This window comes from Tenebrio molitor, chromosome 5, assembly GCF_963966145.1.
Source record: "Tenebrio molitor chromosome 5, icTenMoli1.1, whole genome shotgun sequence".
Taxonomy (NCBI): Eukaryota; Metazoa; Arthropoda; class Insecta; order Coleoptera; family Tenebrionidae; genus Tenebrio; species Tenebrio molitor.
This window is the reverse complement of record NC_091050.1, coordinates 780,299-800,997: the sequence shown is the minus strand read 5'-3', so window position 1 is coordinate 800,997 and position 20,699 is coordinate 780,299. Positions and strand designations below refer to the sequence as shown.

Below are 20,699 nucleotides of genomic sequence, written 5' to 3'. Positions count from 1 at the left end.
CAGCTGTCGACGTCCGCAGGAAATACAAAAACAATCTCTCTCGTTCCGTGCACCTCTTCCTCTCCCTTTGACGACTAATTAAAACTAAATTGAATTTTCTGGTTTTTGTGTGGCTTTCGCTCCGGTCGCCTTTGTTTCGTATCGGTTCGATTTATTGAACTGAGCCAGAGAAGTCTCCGGTACGGTCCTGAATGGCAGTCGCACCGATTCGCTTCTTCACTTTTCGCACGAAAAGGATAAATGAAATTAACATTATTTAACATTTTTCTGATGTGGTTGAGACGGACGCGGCTGAAAGGCCACCTGAAAGGGATTCCTCGAGCCAAGTCGGAGGTATTTGCATGAATATGAGCCGGGGACGTTCAGTTCATGTTTTCAGGTAAAAAATCAGGTTTGTTTGAAGAGGAGGAAATGGAAATTGCTGTGCGCTGCTTGAAAAAGAAGAGAGGAAAATATTGGATTGCCTGTAGGTGCTCCATCGGAAATAAAACAGCAGAAATCATGATTTTATAAATATTTTATTCTTATTTTTCCGGTACACGATATTCGAATCTCCACAATTTAGGTTAACTTAAGAGAAATATTTCGTTACTGGAAAAAATACATCATCCAGGAGTAGAGTTACAGAGAGGAAGCTTTTTCCAAATACATATTTAAATTTTAATATGAATTTAAAACGTTGCATATTCGCCGAGTATAATAGTCATTTCACGTGAGCAAAAACGCAATTTGCCATGTGGAGTAATGAATCATTAGTCATGGCCCTGGGTAATAAAACAACGTCAAGCGTTGGAAAAATTAAACCGTTTAGAACAGTGTAAAGTTTGAATTTCCCGCCGTTTGACACGAATAACATTTGTTTATGTTTAATCGGGACATAATTGAACATGTTCGTTTTCAGTAAAGGGTGCCCTTAGATATTTGCTTCAAGAATAGGAATCGTTAAGTTCTTTTATTTTTAATCTAAAACATTGCAAAGAAAGAAAAAAAGAAAGATTTTTTTGACTCTAAATTTTAGGTTAGCTGTCAACATGTTCCAGTTAATCTACGCTTTAAAAAAGCACAAGCAACACTTTATTTCTCACTATGTTACACTTGCAAGTTTACTTAATTTATTACTAAAATACTATCTAAATGCAATTTCATTGTCGTTTACATTGTGCCAAAATGTTTGTAAATATAGATGTAGAAACCTTATTATTCCGTTGTTTTGACATGCTTCTTTTTAATTTTTCCTCATCTTAAAATAAATTGTTTCGAAATTATGATAATATTTACTTTGTTGCAATGACAATACTCAGGAGAGTCTGTTTTCAACTTGTGTAATTATGTGGTTTTCTCTAGTTCATACAAACAAACATGTAATAAGGAATCGAGTGGAAGATTCTTTGTTAAGACTGTATCGATCAGCTATTCGTGTCTACAAATTTGAATCGAAAAAGAGAAAATCTGTAGATTTGAAGATTGTTTTTACAACAACGTAACTTACACATCATGATTGTTGTTTTGCAAATTTGTAATAATCGAAAAAAAAAATAACCATGAAGAATATTTGCGACTAGACTGTTGTTTTCAAAGTTCAACAAACTGAGAGTTTCGTTTGATGTATTTTTATTTGTGTCAACATCAAAGTTCTTAAAGTAATCCTGTAATTTGATTAAGGTACTAAAAATGTATGAATACCATTGGAAAACGTTGAATGTGTAGAATTAGAATACAATGATGGAAGCGATGTTCGACAGGCAGAAATTTCGATAAAGTTGTAACTTTGTTATTGGCAAGCGGACAAGATAAATTTTCGTAAAGTAACTTAAGCAACACAAATTCAGGGAGTAAGTAAATAAAAAAGACAAGAATACGAATTTATGTAGGGTATTGGGGACATGCAATTTCAAGGTGTAGTGCGTCTAACTTTCAAACAAATTGACATTGAGAGGTTTTCACAAAGACTTACGTCAACAAAGCTTTATCTAGGTCACAGTTTTGTCAAAGCGGAAAATATTGCGTGTAAGAGGTATCTGGGGACATCTACAGTGATAGATCTATTCCACAATAATTATTGTGTATGTTACACTGTGAGGTAATAAAGGATTTATTAAAAGCGGTCTAGTCAAGGAAGTGTGAAAGTGAAATTTCCCGCTATCAAATTTTTTGGCTCTAAATTTTAGGTTAGCTGTCAACATGCTCCAATTAATCTACGCTTTAAAAAAGCACAACAATTGACGGTTTCCAACGCCTCCCCAGTCCGGGATTTCATTTGAACGCGCGATATTTAATCTAAAAGACAAAAATAGACGGAGTAGTACTGTACCCCATTTACACTGTACAACACTGCATGCGATAGTTAATATTTTAGTGCACGTGGGCGGTAAAGCCAAAAATACACAAAATTAAACAAGTTCATGACTTTTTGAAACAAGTCACTAAAATAACGATTATTATGTATTATGCAAAATTTCCCGTTATCAAAATTTTGCATAATACATAAAAATTAAAAATCTTCATTGGGACAGATTATCCACAACACGATTTGTTTCTTTTGCTGAACAAGATATTTTGGGAAAATTTTAATAAGTAAAAGTTTTATAGTAAGTGCAAGTGCAATATGGTTTAAATATTCGTCATTTTGACGTTTCAAGGCCACATCTACTCCACCAACAAGAACGTGTCCGTCAATTAAAACTTTGTCCTAATCCCCCTTTCTTAATTTGAACAAATAACACGTGTCCTGCCTCTGTGTGTATTCAACGTAATGGAAGTAACAGATGGTCGAAGTTTTGATAAGTTGAGACGTTTGCAATGCGAAGGAAATTCGACGTTGAAAAGGGTTGAGACATTTAATTTTTTTCCATTTGAAGAAAACACGTCCGCCGACGCACCTTCCATCTCCATATTTTATTTTTGCGGGAGATGACAAACGATTCCTGGAAGGGGAGACAGTCCCGAGATCCGATAAATTGAACCAATAATAGAAATACGACGAAAACTTTCCGCTGTGATAGAAAAAGTTTTAATAACTCCGGAAAGCCCGTAATCCCGCCGCTCCCGGAAAATTGTTTTAATCGGGAAATGATAAAGACAATTTTTGGGGAGATTGCCGATCGAGGCAAAAAATTAATAAGGTATTCAGGCCGGGGGTCGAACTTTGCCCTTAAACAACTGCCACCAAAGCTGGGGCCGTGTCCGACGTGACAAGGGTGAAACTAATTTGGTTAACACTGACAGGTGCGTATTTAACGAGGCTGCCGTGCGAAGAAGCACCAGACGGTCGCAGACAGATGGCGCCACAATAACTCGACACAAAGGGCACAGATTACAACCAATGACAACTCAACTTAGTCCCTTCTTTTATTTATTTTTTTTTATTTTACCATTATCATTATTATTTAATTGGGGTGTTGCGCTCGTAATGTCCAAAGAAATTGATGACTAGCAGGAAACGTCAAATTCCGGAAAAATTTGCGTGCCCGGAGTTATAATTGGAGGAGGCGCGTGAAGAACTCCGGATTAGGGAAATTCTCCAATTTAAAGCCGTAATTAGAGGAGTTTTCAATGTAAATGCGTGAGAAGTATGAGCGCGGCGTCCCCTGGAAAAATCCGGTCGGAAAAATTGAAGCTCCGTCGAGATAATTGCGTGTAAGTGTGCTAAGCGGGGACTTGTTCGTTTCGTTCTGAAGGGTCTGTGCGAATAAAACCAACAAGCAATTAATGTGACACTCACAAAAGGAAGCCGAGAGAGGAAGCGAGTCGGTTCGGAGCTTTGGTGTCAGAATCACGAGATTACTTCGTTTTTCGATGAAAACAACCAAAGGAAAAATAATTATCAGTGTTTTTGACAAAACAAACAATATCGAGCATGACACCAGCTGAGGGGACACGTTTCACGGAGTTTTGGCGGAAATTGTCTTCCAATAGAGTGGTGGCACGAGCAGCGAGAAGGAAGAGTAATGAAAAGGAGCTAGATAAGAAGGAAATAAATAAAGAAATCTAACGGCATTGAACTCTCAACATTCGCTTGTTTTTTACATTTTACATTGTTTCAAAACATTCTAATTTTTATCTAAGAATTTTGGATTATACAAGATAGAATAAAAAAATTTCGCAGAAAAACTAAATGATAATAGAGTAGAAACGGAAGAAACAAAATAAGATGCTCTATGAGTTAGGTACGTCAAAAAGTGATTTACACTTTAATAATAAAATCAAGATTATTTTTACAAGAGTAGAAACAGTGAATGGTCGAGAAGAGAAAAAAGTGGATAAAGGAACAGTGAAGAAGACATTTTAATCAAATTTAATTTAATTGTGTTGAAGGATTTTATGTCTTACACAATAAATGTTTTGTGATTAATATGGGAAGGCATTGGAAACCGTCAATTGTTGTGCTTTTTTAAAGCGTAGATTAATTGGAGCATGTTGACAGCTAACCTAAAATTTAGAGCCAAAAAAACTTTCTTTTTTCTTTCTTTGCAATGTTTTACATTAAAAATAGAGTAACTTAACGATTCCCATTCTCGAAGCAAATATTTAAGGGGACCCTTTGCTGAAAACAAACATGTTCAATTATGTCCCGATTAAACAAATGTCATCGTGTCAAACGGCGGGAAATTCAAATTTTACACTGTTCTAAACGGTTTGCTTTTTCCAACGCTTACTCAGCCCAGGATTTCATTTGAACGCGCGATATTATGTCCTTTAAAAATATAAAATAGTAAAAAATAAATTATTTAATTGGTCTTCAGTTATTATTAATACTGTAATTAGTCTTAATAATGTGAAAGAAGAAATTATGAAAGATTTCAGGTTCACACAAATTGTTTCTGCTTCAAACTACTACACTAAGCTTTCTAATACCTAACAACTTCAGTCTGGCTAATAATGTTCGAGATTCCTCTTAAATGATCAGAAGATTAACGTCAAGGGAACTTAATAGCCCATTATAATCTAATGAGCAATTACTTAGTGGCGTACAAATGCTTCTAATCCAATTTACAATATGGAGTACTTCAAATTCGTCAAATATTATTAAAATTTGATTATTTTGCAGAAATTTTATAATAGTGACGTCGATCGATCTGAAATATGTATCTATTTAGGTACTGGGCAAAGGAAATAATAGGTATTTTAGATTTAAACGTCACGAAATATTAAATTGTAATTAATTAAAAACGTGCAGTTTATTTAAGTTAATAATCTTACTTGTGGTATTTTACATTTTAATAAGTAACGAATGTCGCCTTTCGAACTGATCCTTCCGGAATGCAAGATGCAAGAGAGAACCCTCACATTTTTGGTGTAATTACGTCGGAAAGCGGTGAAAAATTTCCGCCGCTTCATCATGTCACAGCTTTCCAAAAGAAACCATCTTTTAATATCGAAACTGAACATTTACACAGCTGTCAATCACTCAACGTCGCGTAGTCATGTTTGGAGGTCTTCCTTCACCATTCGCCGTTGCACTTGTCCACGCCTCCTACCAAAAAAATCAGGCGAGTACAAATGTCACCATTACAGTAATGGGTCTAGACGCATCGAAAATCCAAATCCTTTCCGCACATAAAACTGTCGCTAAAAGTTAGAGCCGTATCAATTGGGAATCAGCCCAAAAACCGACGAGAAAGGGAATAATAAATGGCGAACGTCGCCCGCTTCCAGATAGTTGGTCTCGACTAATTCCTGTTTGGGATTTGAACGGGACGCCACCCCCGGGGGCAGTCTGGGAATAACTCATTGTAATGTATCCAGGTCATATTTAAACATGTCAGTATGTTCGGAATACACTTACATCTTATTTGCATTATTTAAGTGCAGACGGTGTGCGCACGTTCCAGAGCTTGTCGCCGGGGCAAAAACGCCAGCTTTGAAAAGCTCGAATGCAGCTTTGCCACAAACAATTGCGACTGTCTGGGTGTAATCGCTGTTTTCGTAAAGGAGTACTCGATACTAACGGAAATTTAATACACCAGTCATAAGCATAAGAGAATTGTGAACTTCTGAGAATACATTAAATTGCTAGCTTTGTGTACTCATTAAACTGTCACTAATTAAACTTCCATTAAAACTTCATTTCTACTAAATGTGCTTTGAATTTGTGTAGACTAAGTGGGAGGCGTCGTGCTCTGTTCACTTCTTTGTGTCAAGTCGGGGAAGTTTCAACATATAGTCTCTTAGATTTTTTTATACAGGCTGTTTGAAAATTGCTAGTACAAAAAAACTGGTAATTGGTGATGGTGAGTTGAAGTCATCGGCAAAAAAAAATGTAATAAAAATCCTCTAGTTTTCGAGATAAAAATTACTAAAAATTGGGTTAAAATTGTTAGTGCGCCACTGTGTTAAGGTATTTTAAAAAGACACTTCACGTTGTTTAGCAATAATGAAATAAAAAATTTGATGTTCTTAAACTGCCAATCTGTGGTTGCCAAGATCTTGCAAAAAAAAATATTAATTTTTCATATTGTTGTATAGGCCTGAGGCGTAGAATATGCAGGGATAGGGTTACTTCATCCCTTGTTTCCTTTCCTTGTTTTAAAAAATTAAAAATTGGTTTCTTGGATTTCTTAGGCCTTCCAGATGCCACAGTTTTTTTTTGTACTAGCAATTTTCAAACACCCTGTATAAACAGGTATACAGTGCGTTTTTTTAACTGTTACCATTGGGAATTGCATGGTAAAAGTTATATCCCCTGTTAACTTTTGTTCCGATGAAAATATTCAAACCATTTTTGGAACAAATTTGAAGATTGACCTAACCTGACCTGACCTGATCAGGTAAAAGTGCAACTTTACCAACTAGCACAAAAATAAATAAGATATTTCAATTAATACCTGATTTATGCAACGAGTGTATAAAGTAGTAGGTACTTTTTTTCATGAACAAAAAGATTGACAGTACGAGTCGTAGACGAGTGCGGCAATCCCATGAGGGGTTTTTTCACTATAAACACTATCAGCAAATGATGCAAATGCGCATTTGTGACAATTGCAGTGAATGGACCTCATTTGGCGTCGATTAACTGCCAATCTGGTTTACGACAACGTAAAATGAGATAATTCGAGCGGCTGCGGTCCAAATAGAAATTAGTGGAGCGCAAATATGGCGACAATCAACGCTAAAGCGACTCCATACCGCACGCGATCCTGTCTTTCACCTGAATCCCGTTATTTAATGGATTAAAGTTCATCGTCGCAAGAGGAGTGAGCCGTCGAAGAGTTTGAAAGCTCGACTGGCGACCGAAGTTGCGGGGCAGAATACGTTCATAAAGTGAATCCGAAATATCTTTTTCAAACGAGATTTCGTATATGGTCCAATAAAAAAGAAGTTGAAACGTTCAGAAATGAAATCTTCGACACTTCCATTAAATTAGGCCCCCTCTTTTACGCCCGCTTGACTTCTATGAAGTTAATTTTCGGTGTTTAGTGCTGACGCCTACACGTAAATACGACGATAAAGGCTTTCAACAGGAGCTTTCGTGTTCAGATAAAGCTTAATGGTGGTGTACGCTGTTACCATAAACTTAATAAAGTGATGCTGGTGTTATCTACATCGAATGTAATGGTGATCCTGCATGTGGGAGGCTGTGCTAACAACCCACTATTTATTGCCCCCAACTACAGGTGTCCCGAATTTTGGCCACCCCATACAAGAATATAACATACATCTACCTTATTACGCTAAACAAATCTTATTATCGAAGCTCAGATAATTGTAAAATGTTTTTGAAAAATTCTTAGGTACTTATTTTTCAACTAGTGAAAAATAATCACACCGAATACCCCACGTGCTTGTGAAATAACCCAAAAAATCATCTGAAACCATTTCCATCACTTCTTTCATTTCCCTTTGAGACTAATTAAATTTGTTGCCGCACCTGGGGGTTGGGCGCGCATTTAAAAAATTATTTAAGTCAGCACTTACGTTGCGTAATTGAATTCCTCCAGAAGATTTGATTTAACGCCTGGAGAAATTCTTAGAGACAATCTCGCCGCCGCCAGATTACACGTTCAGATGTCAGCAAAGTAGGAGGCCAGCTTGTGTGGGTTGTGCCGCCTGCGCTAATGCTATTAAGTAAAGTACAGCAGCCCCCGTATGGAAAAGGTACAGCAGGCGTTAACTAATTGTTCATTAGCGAGCAGCTGTACCGGAGCCGCGGGGCCCCGGGGCCGCTCCGGATCAGAGATGCGTCGTTTGTTGTCGATCCGAAAAATGTAACGATCGATTCTTTTAATGAATTCGTTTCGTTGTGCGCCTCTGCAGCCGCCACTTTGGTTCTGATGCTTGGGCTAATTCAATAAAAAGTCTTGGGGGTTTGAAAGGAGAGCTGTCTCTTCGTGTCAGCTTTTATGGAAATACAGACGACTTGCAAGCGATCTGTTTTCACATGCTTTGTCAGAATAAGGAAATTATTTTATATTGGACGGAGACAGAGGAATTTGCGTGAAATCTTGTTTCAAAGGGGAATCTATTAGGAAATGGATGCATCACTCGTTCGGCGACAGACGCAAAGAGATGAATACGAGGATTAACACTTTTCGGGGCTCGGGAAAATTTTTAATGGGCCGACTAGTTGCAAAACTTTCTCTCCGCAAAGTTCTCTCAGAGTGGGAGTGTATTATAATTAATTGTTAATTATTGTAGCGCTTCTCGGGCTCTTCGTGCGACTTTGCAGTTTCATAAAATACGTAACTGTAACACGTTAACTTACTTGTTAACTACATTTCGGTTCTTCGGTGCTTGTTTAAAATGACAAGGGTAAACAACAGTTTTCTCCAAGACTTGTGGTGAAGAATCATTATTTTAAACGAAAAAAAAAAATTAATAAATAAATTAGAGAACTATTCTAACCTTTTTTATAACCTCGTAAATTACAGGGTGTCTCAAAATTCGCGAATTCTGAATTCAGAGCGTGGTAGGGAAGGACCCAGTGGAGCTCGAAAAATACTTAGAAAAAAATCGCTCTTCCTGAAGAAGATATAAGCACTTTAATTTTGTTCAATACATAGAGTGCATCTTCAGGCCAATGTATCTTTGTGGGGGGAGTCCCGATTTTTTTTTATTTCCATATTTGGACTACTGAAGTGATCCCCTACAACGCTCTGAATTCGGAATTCGCGAATTTTGAGACACCCTGTATAATGAAATCTCTAGAAAATTATATATTTTTTTTAACTAAAACGTTTAGCACATTTTTTGTGTAACATTCACCATTTTTGTTATTAACTAATTATTATTATTAACCTTTAAAATATGTATGTATTTGTTTTAAAAATATTCTTTTACTTCGACATTCTATGGTTAATTAATTCGATCAGTCCGAAGTAGCTCCTCTAAAGAAATTAATAATCTCTGTCGAGGTGAAATCTACGACGTAATGTAATTTATCAAGCTCTTAATATTTCTGAAGAAGTGCTTAACTTTATTATACGATTTCCGGATGACTCAACTAACCTTCTTCCCGTGCAACGAAATTAATGGCGCGGTACTTATTACATCCCCCCGAAAGAATACTCCGGTGAATCGAAAACAACCTCCGGAAATATTCTCATTTTTCGACTCATCTTTCTCTCTGGATTTATTTATACATTTATCTGCAGCACGAACAACAGAAAACGAATACGTCATAACCTCCATAAATAAAGCACAATAATAGGGACATATTTCAAGAATATAAGGTCCCGGATGCCAACATGGACAGAAGTACTTTTTGATGACACGGATTACGACAGATATAAAACATATTTATTGCATTTTCGCCATAACGCGCAGGATATTCCAGCTGAGCTTTGCATTGCATTCAGATTATAACTGCAGATAGTTAGTTATAAAGCGAAATTGTGTCTGTGACCAAAAAGTTGTTGCACGATATGTTAACGCCTGTTTACATTTGAAGAGGGCGATATTTCAGCAGGAAATGTCAAGGCCGCTTCAGTCACGAAACGTCACCATTAACCTTCTTTCAGGGCTGAAAAGCTCATTTTGCAGGCGCGCAGACAGACGATATCGCGACAAGTTCGAAACGCTAATTCGCTGCAACTAGCATTAAACTAAGGAATAATTTATTTATGGCGCGAAGGACCTTCTGCGTTTAAGGGTAAATCCGCACGTCTACATAAAGAGCAATCCAAGTCGTGTTTAAAAACAATTCATATCCAGTCGAGCGAGCCGTCTCAGAAGTAATTTATTCGTAAATACAACAATGGCAAACGGTTCGTCGGCGCTTCAGGGCCGAATTAAGCTCGAGCAGATGAGATCGCGAAAGGGGATTGTTTAGCTTTGAGAGATTAGCACTCGAGGGGAGTTTCGGGAATGGCAACGACGGAGGGACTCACCTGTAAGTGATGAAAGCGAAAACTAGACCCACCAAGGAGATGCTGCTGCCGAGGACGATCAGCAAGGATAAGACGCTCTCCTCGGAGAGGACCGTCGGTTCGAGACTGTTGCGGCTCAAGTTGGGGAAGCCGTGCAGGCGGGCCGTGTACAGGGTGTCCATGATTCTACAAAAAAGTAATAAACATTTTGCAGTACTGCTGATATGAGAATGAACATTATTTATTCGTACGCATTAGAAGATATCGCTGAGGCCTACCTGGAATGTTCATAGCATGTTATTGGCGAGCGAAATCAAAGATTAACAAGCGATTGTGGTAGTGTGAATTTCAGTTTAATTTTCACAAAATTCTTGTTGATCTCAATCTTCGTATATCGTATAATTTTCCATGACAGAACGAAAGACTATATTATTGACGCTGATTAGAAAACTTTTTATTTTGAATTGGGGTTTTTAAAAACCCTTATTTTAGGCAACCAAATTGGCACATACATTTGTCTTTATTAGTTTAGGCGCACCAGAATTATAGATCGTAAATTCTCATAAACTACAATGTTGGAAACCTTGCAGTAAAGCCTTCGTTCTTAATTCCCTTAAGTAACACCTTTCCCGACAATAAATATAGAGTTGAAGGTCCATTGAATAAAATTTAAATTCTGCCTACGAATTTCCATTCCTATTTGAAAAAATCGATGCAGTGCTTTTGACTTGCTCCCCGTTATGCATAATTCCTTAGTGTTTCAGCAAAAATAATTTCCTTGATTTGTCATTAATATGTTTTTGAAATGCGTGCACAAATTTTAACCACGAGCTACTGGCTTCATGTAGAACTCGGAATAGATATTTAAAAAATTCCATGTCAAAAAATAAAATGACATTTATTTTTTGAGCTACAATTTTTTTAAATTGCTTTTAGTTTTCTACGTTGTCGTACAACCTTGTAGGTAAAATTTCGGCACATTTTAAAAATACACTCTGTATATCATGTATTATAAAATGTACGCCAATGCGAAGTAACCTATAGGAAATATGCTTTAAAACAAGGAAACCGCATTGATGTACGTTTTATAAAATATGATATACAGGATGTATTTTTAAAATGTGCCGAAATTTTACCTACGAGGTTGTTTCACAACGTAGAAGACTAAAAGCAATTAAAAAAAATTTTAGCTCAAAAAATAAATGTTATTTTATTTTTTGACAGAATTTTTTAGATATTTTTTTTTTAGTTCTACATGAAGCCAATAGCTCGTGGTTACAATTTGTGCACACATTCCAAAAACACCCTGTATATGTAGGTATAACTTGTTTCTTATGGTAACACAACTTTCATAATCATATTTTGAATTTTTGGTGTCGGCACAAAATTTCCAAAAATACTAATTTTTTTTTTGGTTCAGGCATGATTCTTATCGAACTTTTTGATAAATTGTTTATTTTAGGAGACATTTCGACGTGTCACTGCCACAAATGACGCACTTGATTTGATATTTTAATGTAATCAAACAAATTGCTTTCACATTGTGTCAATATGACGACTAATTTACATAACAAAGGAGGCAAAAATGGGATATTTTTTTCTAACTGTGTGCCATTATAGTAAAATAATGTCGGAACTTGGGCGATAAAAATCGATTCTGTTATTTTTATCCTTAAATCAATATTTATTCCGTATTGTGTGGAAATAATCCTTTTGTTAACTGAAGTTACTTATTATTAAGAAAACAATTTTTTCAAAGTGCTTAGAAAAAGTTTCGTAACGAGGCGATGTTGCTTGTAACAAAAAGAAAACAACAACTAAGCTTAATTATCCTTTTACTTTACCACCAATGAGAAATACTCTTTGTGTCTTTTTACTTCTTACAACTGTCAAATTTTAATTTCTGGAGTGTACTTAGGCGAGCCTTGTCACTGTTAGTCATAGCAAATTGGAGTATTTCGCGGCGACCTCAGCGATTTTCTCCAGATTGGTGAAAGCCATTTGGTTCTTGTCAAAGTCAAACTTAATTTTGAAATAAATGACAACAAAAAAGCCTATAATTTTTTTTTATTCATTTTTTTATAAAATTCAGTGGCTCCCAAATTTTGTTTTGAAAAACTTTTAGCCCCTTTTTCTCGAAAAATATCAATATTTATATAAGACATTATTGGCTGAATTGTTACCTTTTGTGGGATTTTATCACGAGTTAACTTTCAAAATCACCCTGTATATCGGAGAAGCGTTTAAATAAATGCAGCAATGATATCCACTCTGGAATATTTTAATCAAAGGGACTATATCAATAATCACTAGACCTATTCGTGAGGATATAATTTTTAGCCGAACAACCGCTTTGCCTGCATTTGTATTACCGCCCCCTCGGGAGCCAATATCCGAGCCCAACCGATGCCATAATCTCTTGATTGAATGAATTTAACGGAGATAGAAGCGATTACTTCGTAATCTAGCATATTCGCCCGACACACATCGACTAAGTATATTTGCTAAAATCAGTTAATTGATAAACAACTCCCTAAACCAGAAAATTAGTTCGTTTCGAAACTTTCTGCCCCACTCGCTTACAATTTCACATTCATTTGAAAAAAAAAATACAATCGGAAAAAAGCAAATCAAATAATTACGTCTCCGTCGCTGTAGCTACACGTCATTAAAATAAAAATTCCAAAGGAAAACCCATCAAGAAGCTAAAACGTCGGCTCATTATATCGCTGATTCATGAGATTAAAAAATATTGTTTCAGGCCAGATTAATACGAATCTGAGCACCAACAACCGGTGCTTTGTTGCGGTGGGGAGTACAGCCCCGAGCGGCTCATAACAATAATAATAATAATCAGAATGATAATATTGAATTATCCAACAGAGTAAACATTTTAACTTTATGATGTAAACAAATTAAAATAAATGTTAAATGTACTGGTACAGAAAACTACACAAATGCAATAACAAATTTGCATCCATTTAATTAAACAGTTTCGAGGCATCATCACAAACGCAAAACAAAACAAGACTTAAGCTTAAACCTTGTGTAACTCCACTAACTGTGTAATAAAAAAATCAGATACGAATTGCTTTAGCTTATTATTATAGTAAGGGGCACGGCATCAAGGCCGGATATTTATTTATCATTACGGATATTTCTGATGATAACCAATTTCTCTGAAAACGCTACTTTATATCTATTTATCTACTACACTACTATTATCATTTGTTTTTCTTACACAACGCAGTTTTTCTGATGGTCACCCATTCAAATGTTGACTGCTCCCAGCGTTACTTAAGTTCTCCGATAGAGTGATAAATCAGTTTTATTACTTTATTGCTTTTAAGGTAACCGTCTTGCAGCCAATTAGAATACAGGATTCGTAAAAGTACCGAATGAAAGTGTTGGAAAATCAGTAACTTTTATAAATTTCAAAATGTTCAAAATCATATTCAGAATGACATTTTATTTTATAGCAGAAATGATTAATTTTAAATTATGGTATGCTAAAAATATTCTAAAATTGACCTGAATCCATAACGTCAAGGTTATTGCGTTGACTGATTTGATCTGAAATGACGCAGTAGCAAAAATGTGACGGACAAATTAAATCACAAATGGCGCAGTTAAATATAAGTTTAATGGCGTCGTGAAAATTGCTCATCACAATTTCCGCCGGCATTTTGCATTTTTATTTTGCAATACACGGCCAAACTCGAAATGAACTTTTCCACAGCCACATTTTAATTGAAACAAAAAAATATATTTAGTTTGTGTTGGTTCGCATTTTCATGAATAAATTTCCCATGATGTCGAACTAATGACGAACGCGAGCTGACATTTCCCTGTATAATTTTGCCCCCAAAAAAACTGATGGCTAGAGTGAAAGTTAAAAACGGACAATTTCGCTTTGCAAACTTTGACGGCAAATGGTAAAGCGGCTGTATTAATATTTACCTATGCGAGGGTCGAATTTATACAACCCCAACTCTACACATTTATTACGCTCTATTTAAACTTTCCCTATATATCAATTAGTTAATTGGACAGCCAGCAACTTTACAAACTAACTAAATCAATCCTGGAAGGCGCTGAAATATCAGCGAGTCTTCCGCGGTAACAACTTCTACAGACAATAAAAATGTTAGTACAGTTGGGAAGTTGCCGTGTCTTGCGTACACAGACTCGTGTAAGTTATTGCAGGGCTGGGAGTAATCATTGCATAAATTTCTGTTAAAAGCGATGAAATATGAGTTTGCAGCGATAAATTGAACGTTTTGTCGATCGGCTGCATAATTGCCGCTGAATAAATTACGCTGTGTGCGTGAAACGTGATGTGATAAAACACACAACTAATACAAAGTTTCGGAAGTTTTATGAGGGAAAATTCGAGCGAAATCAAATTTGCAGACAGCCCACACCGAATTTAATGATCTCGCAACTTGATGATAACGTATCAAAGGAAAAGTGAAAGTTAAGTGGTGGCTGGAGTTCTTTTCAACTAAATTACTTTCTATCAAGGACCCATCAAAATCGTATCGAACTGAAAACTTAATATAAGCATCGAGATACTGTTTTCGAATAAAGCTCTTTTTACTATGTCCTTAAAGTTTTCCGTATCGACTTCTTATCGAAATTGAAATCGTCAAATGGAATGGCTGTTTTTAGAGTGACGTTGTTATTGAAGCGAATCGAATAAAAGTGAAGAATATTTTCAGTGGTGAAGGTTTAATCCCTCAAGTTTGGTTTCATATTAGGAGAGCTTAGTTCATAAAAGCACTCTTGCCGACGACATTTGTTCAAGTAATGTATTTTTAACTCGCTTAAGAAGTATCAAACAGAGAGTTGAATTTAATTTTATGTTTGTTGCAAGGAAAAGGACGCTTCTCCCATGTTTCTAAAATATTATGTTAAGTAAATAACTGTACCTAACTTTAAATCATACATTTTTGAACCGAATGAAGCGTAACAATAGAAAAGAAAAGAGTAGAAGATGTAATCTAGATGAATGGAAAAATCAAAAATTGTGTAAAATGAGCGAAAAAATCATACAAAATGAGGTGGAACCAACTAATCAGGAACTCGGCTTCGCCTCGTGCCTGAAACCTAGTTTTCGCGCAGTAAAATTCCCCTACCGTACTCTATGTAAATAACTATAAATACGTTTCATTTTACTTTACTTTATTTGTGTAAAAAAAAAACTAAATTTTATATATTTTGTTTGGAATTAAAATGTTCCGACCAAAAACCCCCCAAATATTTCTTCTTTACGATATTGCCACGTTTTAATAAACTGGCACGACTCCCCTCAAGTTATAAATTTCGGCGAGAATGTGTCTTAACCACATACTTCTCATGAAAGTAAAACCAGCGTTATGGCGTTGCGGGCGCTTTTTTCTTATTTCATTGTGATTTTCGCCGCAGCATAAAAGAAAATAGAAAATAGAGAGGGCGTATGAGGAAAAAATGTAATATCTTTATTACAATGTGAAGTTCCTCAAGCGCGCCTCGGTCCACTCCGACACAGACAATAACGAAACAAAAAGAGAAAAACGTGAAGCTTTCACGTGAAATTGGATTTAGACCCGAATAAAATATTAATGGGTATATATGAGGATCTCTGACGTCCAAAAATGTACCGACGAATGCAAAGTATTGCAGACGTCTTAGCTGCGATTATTCGAAGAAACAACAAAGTTTGTTGCTGTCAGTAACTGTCAGATTATTACAAGAGCAAAGCGCCAGTGCGTATTAAAAATGTAAAACTTTTAAACGTTGGACAGCTTGCAGGATCAGCATCGTGAGATATTTTAACTAACAGCAGGATCTGGACAGGTTCACATGACCCACATAACACCTGAAACGAGTTTTGTGTGACTCGTAGAGTCTTATCTGCGCTTTGGAGTGACATGTTTTCACGAATAATAATCCTGACATACGTCAAATCTGGCAGGACGTTCTACGCAAACAACGCGGATGTTCTTCTTGAATATTGAAACGGGATCTGGATCTTTAATAAAAGAACACATCACAGGCACGATCTGCATTTGTAGGTATTCCAGCAAAATTGCTTATTGAGCCCGACGATCAATGTTCTGTTGTAATTTCTTTTGTTTTTACTTCAACGTAAAACTAAAAAAAAAGGAAACCGATATTTTCTTAATATCATGAGCTATGTACCAAGTGGTATAGGTACATCTGAATTAACAATTAACTTTTTTCCTTCTATCTCCCCAAAAATTTCTTTCATTTTAGGACTTTTCTATGAATCTTTAAGGAAAATTCTAAAAAATAATTTACATTTACACAAATATCTCTTGGTTTTTCTCCATGCCATCAGTACAACAAAAATTTATTTCATAAGAAGTTGTTTTTTAACTGACGAGGCTTGGTTTCACCTTTCTGGTTAATCACGTAGTGTTTAGAAATCCCATTGACAATTTGCAAGAACTACAACAAGCAATTGAAGATACCAAAGCAAACGTGGCACCTGAAATACTTTCCAATTCTTCTAATAATTTAAACAAAAGAGGTTTTTTTTTCGAACATTTTCCCCAATCACTTACTTTTACCTATTTTTTTTTAATTCCCGGCGCATCCACCATTTTTGTAAATGTAAAACTTTTATAGTCGCTTGGTACTTTCGTAAATGCGATGCGACCGCCCTCTTGATACGCCACTGACATCTTGTGCTACACGAACTGTAAATTTTCCAGTTAAATTGCAGCAATCCGGTCAAAGGATGCAACGCGATGATATTACTAATCAACAGGACCGCGCCAGGAGATACTATGCAGATGGAATTATGCAGAACCCTTGTGGCTATAGTGGTCAAATTATCTATGCAATGCAGTCAGGAAGTAATTGCTATCAGTTCGATACAGACTGTTAATTTGTGAGAACTTGTCCGTTTGATTAGTAATTCTCTTGGAATAAAATTCAAAGGGATCCATCGAAATAACTGTTGAAAAATGTAATAGAAATATCATGTTTTACAAAGCGTGTGCACGTTATTCTTTCATATTTTATACATAATGGGATACAAAAAAAATCTGCACAATAGGGTCGTTTTATTAATATGCTTCATCCTCTTTTGTCAAAGATGTAACTCAAAAAAGATTGCAAATAAAAATGTTATAAAGTGTTTAATAAAACACTTGGATATAAATGTTCAGAAATGTATGACACTTTATACCTATCAGAAAAGAATCAGGAATTTTATGATAAAATAAAATGGTTTTGATTTCTTCTCTGACATTATTAAAAGAGATTGTAGACATTAATTCACCGGTAATTGAATAAAAATTATTAAACCAGTAATAAATATTAAAAAAGACACGGCACTGAGGCCGGATTTATTTATCATTACGGATATTTCAGTCAATATCAAATAACCATATTTCCTTTGAAACCGCTATTTTCATTTAGGTACTTTACTATATACGCTGAGTAGGCTTTGGAAAAATTAAACCGTTTAGAACAGTGTAAAGTTTGAATTTCCCGCCGTTTAAGACGAATGACCGCCGTTGTTTATATTTAATCGGGACATAATTTAACACGTTTGTTTTCAGCAAAGGGTGCCTTTAGATATTTGCTTCGAGAATAGGAATCGTTAAGTTATTCTACTTTTAATATAAAACATTGCAAAGAAAGAAAAAAAGAAAGATTTTTTTTGGCTCTAAATTTTAGGTTAGCGTTCAACACGCTCCAGTTAATCTACGCTTTAAAAAAGCACAACAATTGACGGTTTCCAACGCCTTCCCAGACCAGGATTTCATTTGAACGCGCGATAGTATAGTAGCAAATTTTTGCTCCATCATTTTTTGGAAAATTTGAAAATAAGTGAAAAAATCAGTTGTACTATTCTTTACTTAATAAACGCTAACTAGCGTTTTTTTATTATTAGATAATTAGTCGAGATAAAAAATTCCCATTTATTTTAATTTCTTTCTCCATAAATGTTGTCATTGTATATTGCCATTGCTTGAAATTAGGAATTGTTTCAATTAAAATTCTTCTCCTGATATTCGGGCAAAACATTTTTATTAGTTACCATCTTCCAAATTAAATTCTGTTTGACCCACTTGGTACATTTCTTTGTCAAAATTCCAGAAACAAATTTGTTTTTAATTCGTTCTTTAGCTAATTACCCCTTGCACCATTCGATCAGGAATCAGTTTAGCCAATAATCCCCTAATAAAATCGGTCGCGTCTTCATACATTAATGAACAACGCTCCTGGCAAAGCCGACACAGCTGAACCAGGTAAATTTCGATTTATTTATAGACGAGCGAACAAATTTCCAAGCATTATTCGGTAAAAGCTGGACCTCACGACCCCGAGGTAAAAGCTTTCATAATTTATTTAAATACAATAGATATAAAATTCATCACCCGAGCGTGGCGAACCTAATGAGAGCCTCTTTCCGCCTGAGAGCGCTAATTGAAAAGCATTAACATTTAAAAGGGTCCTTCGGCTCCTCTCCCTTTTCGCTCAAGCCGCAAAAATCTCCCGCTCTATCCAAACTGTCAAACTTACAATTATCCTTTTTGGCGGTTCAGTCCTGCGGAGAGGGTTGGGCACGTGTTCTCGTCCTTCGGAGCGCGCCTCGCACAAGAGCCGAAGAAGGACGCGTGGCCGTCGCGGCGTCACTACCGCGGTTCTTCGCTCGCCGTCCTCACGAGTACGTTCATTCATTATGCGCCGGCGCCTCCCCTTCACCTGTAACCCCGCGGGGGCGGCGACGAACAAAACAACAATCCTGAATTATGTCCAAGTTGGATCCTGAAGGAGAATTTGTTTTCGAAGGAACCGAACCGAACTATATTAGGAGTTTGTTCGGTTTTAAACAAATTCGAAATGAAATGTTGTTTTTGGGGAAGTTGGACGGGATAGAATGACAAGCAGGAACGGGATCTGCACCAGGAAGACGTCGGGGTGGGTGTGTTGCGAAGGCGTCAACGATTTAATTAGCTGAAATTTGAAGCCGAAACTTGAAAAAGTCTTAGAGAGACAAGTTTACGACTAAATCCAAGAGATAATTATGTCAAGTTTTGGAGCTTCTAAACTTGCAAAACGGCATTCTTCATTTATTCTATTTTAAGCATATCATTTGCCTCGATAAGCTTTTAAATAAAAGTTAGAAGCACTCTACACATACTTCATAGTTCTTCAAGTTCATAGTGAAATCCAATTTGGGAGTCTCACAAGGTTGCCTGTTACAACTTTGTTCTTCACTGCCTTCAAGAAAAAATGTTTAATGCGTCTAGGTTCTCTCATATACAAACTTAACTGAAGACGTACAAGTTACAGACATTTATATTTCTTTTGTGTTGATTTGTTTACATCACCTCCGTTCACGACACAGGAGCACGATTTTTTTTTCGGAATCCTTTTACATCGAGCTATCTAGTGTAAAATAATAAATATTACAACAAGATTGTAGAGCAAATTGTGAAACTTTTGAGACTTTAAAAACTGTACAGACGACATCCAATTCTTCTTAAACTGCATTATCGATATCGGCAATAAACTAAGTGCAGCGTTAAAGCCAGTCTATACATTTTCGATTAAATCTAATTTCAAACTTAAACCGACAACTTCAGAGTGATAGTCTTGTGGATCTATTTATATACCAGGAAATTCCGGAGATTCGCAAGGGTTCCCACTAAGACTTTCCGTCGTCTTTGCTTACAAGGTGGCTTTGATGTGGCTAGATGCTCTCATTTGCAAACAAACACAAAGAACTCCATTATGAAAAAAAAAACATATTTAAAATAGAAGTCAGTTAAATTTGCAACATTGTTTATTAAATGATACTAAACACTCGACTTTTAAATTATTCCATAACTGAACAAATTTTTCCTTTCAGTACAAACAAAGAATTGATTTGGTTGTTTTATGTAGGTTGATTAATTTTTATCTTGGCCACGAGTTCATTGTATTTAAAAAAATGTAATATTCCTACATTATAAGAAGAACAAAATAAAACTTCATCAAAACGCAATTAATAATTTGTATTCTTCAAATGTGTGAATTTTATGAAAACAAACAAATAATAATAACCAACTTTGATATTATGTCCTAGTCACTGCTGAAAGAGACTTTGTTTTTCGAAGAGACCGACGTGAACTCGCTCTCTCCATTAGAAGTTTGTTTTGTTTTATACAAATTCAGAGTGTTATTTTTGGCAAAGTTGGATCATTGCGTCTCATTTGGACGACTTCGACTCCGATAGAATGACAAGTAGGATCAAAATTTACATTCGAAGTCGAGGAAAAGAGTCCGGGGGCGTTAAAGAATTAATTAGTTGAAACTGGAAAGCAAAACTTGGTGACAAATTGTATAGAGAGAGGATATGAGTAAATTCTAGAGAGGAGCCAACAAGTGTGT

General features: G+C 35.9%; 1 protein-coding gene across 1 annotated transcript in view; it reads right to left on the bottom strand.

Moving 5' to 3' along the window:
• LOC138132222 (adhesion G protein-coupled receptor E2-like) overlaps positions 1–20,129 on the bottom strand; it is a 95,330-nt gene extending 75,201 nt beyond the window's left edge. Inside the window, exons 1-2 of the mRNA XM_069049655.1 lie at positions 18,846–20,129; positions 10,326–10,490 (exon numbers count right to left, since the gene is read on the bottom strand). Coding sequence (XP_068905756.1) covers positions 10,326–10,486 — 161 coding nt within the window. The 5' untranslated portion in view covers positions 10,487–10,490; positions 18,846–20,129. The remainder of the gene's footprint in view (positions 1–10,325; positions 10,491–18,845) is intronic.
• Between the last annotated feature and the right edge of the window lie 570 nt (positions 20,130–20,699).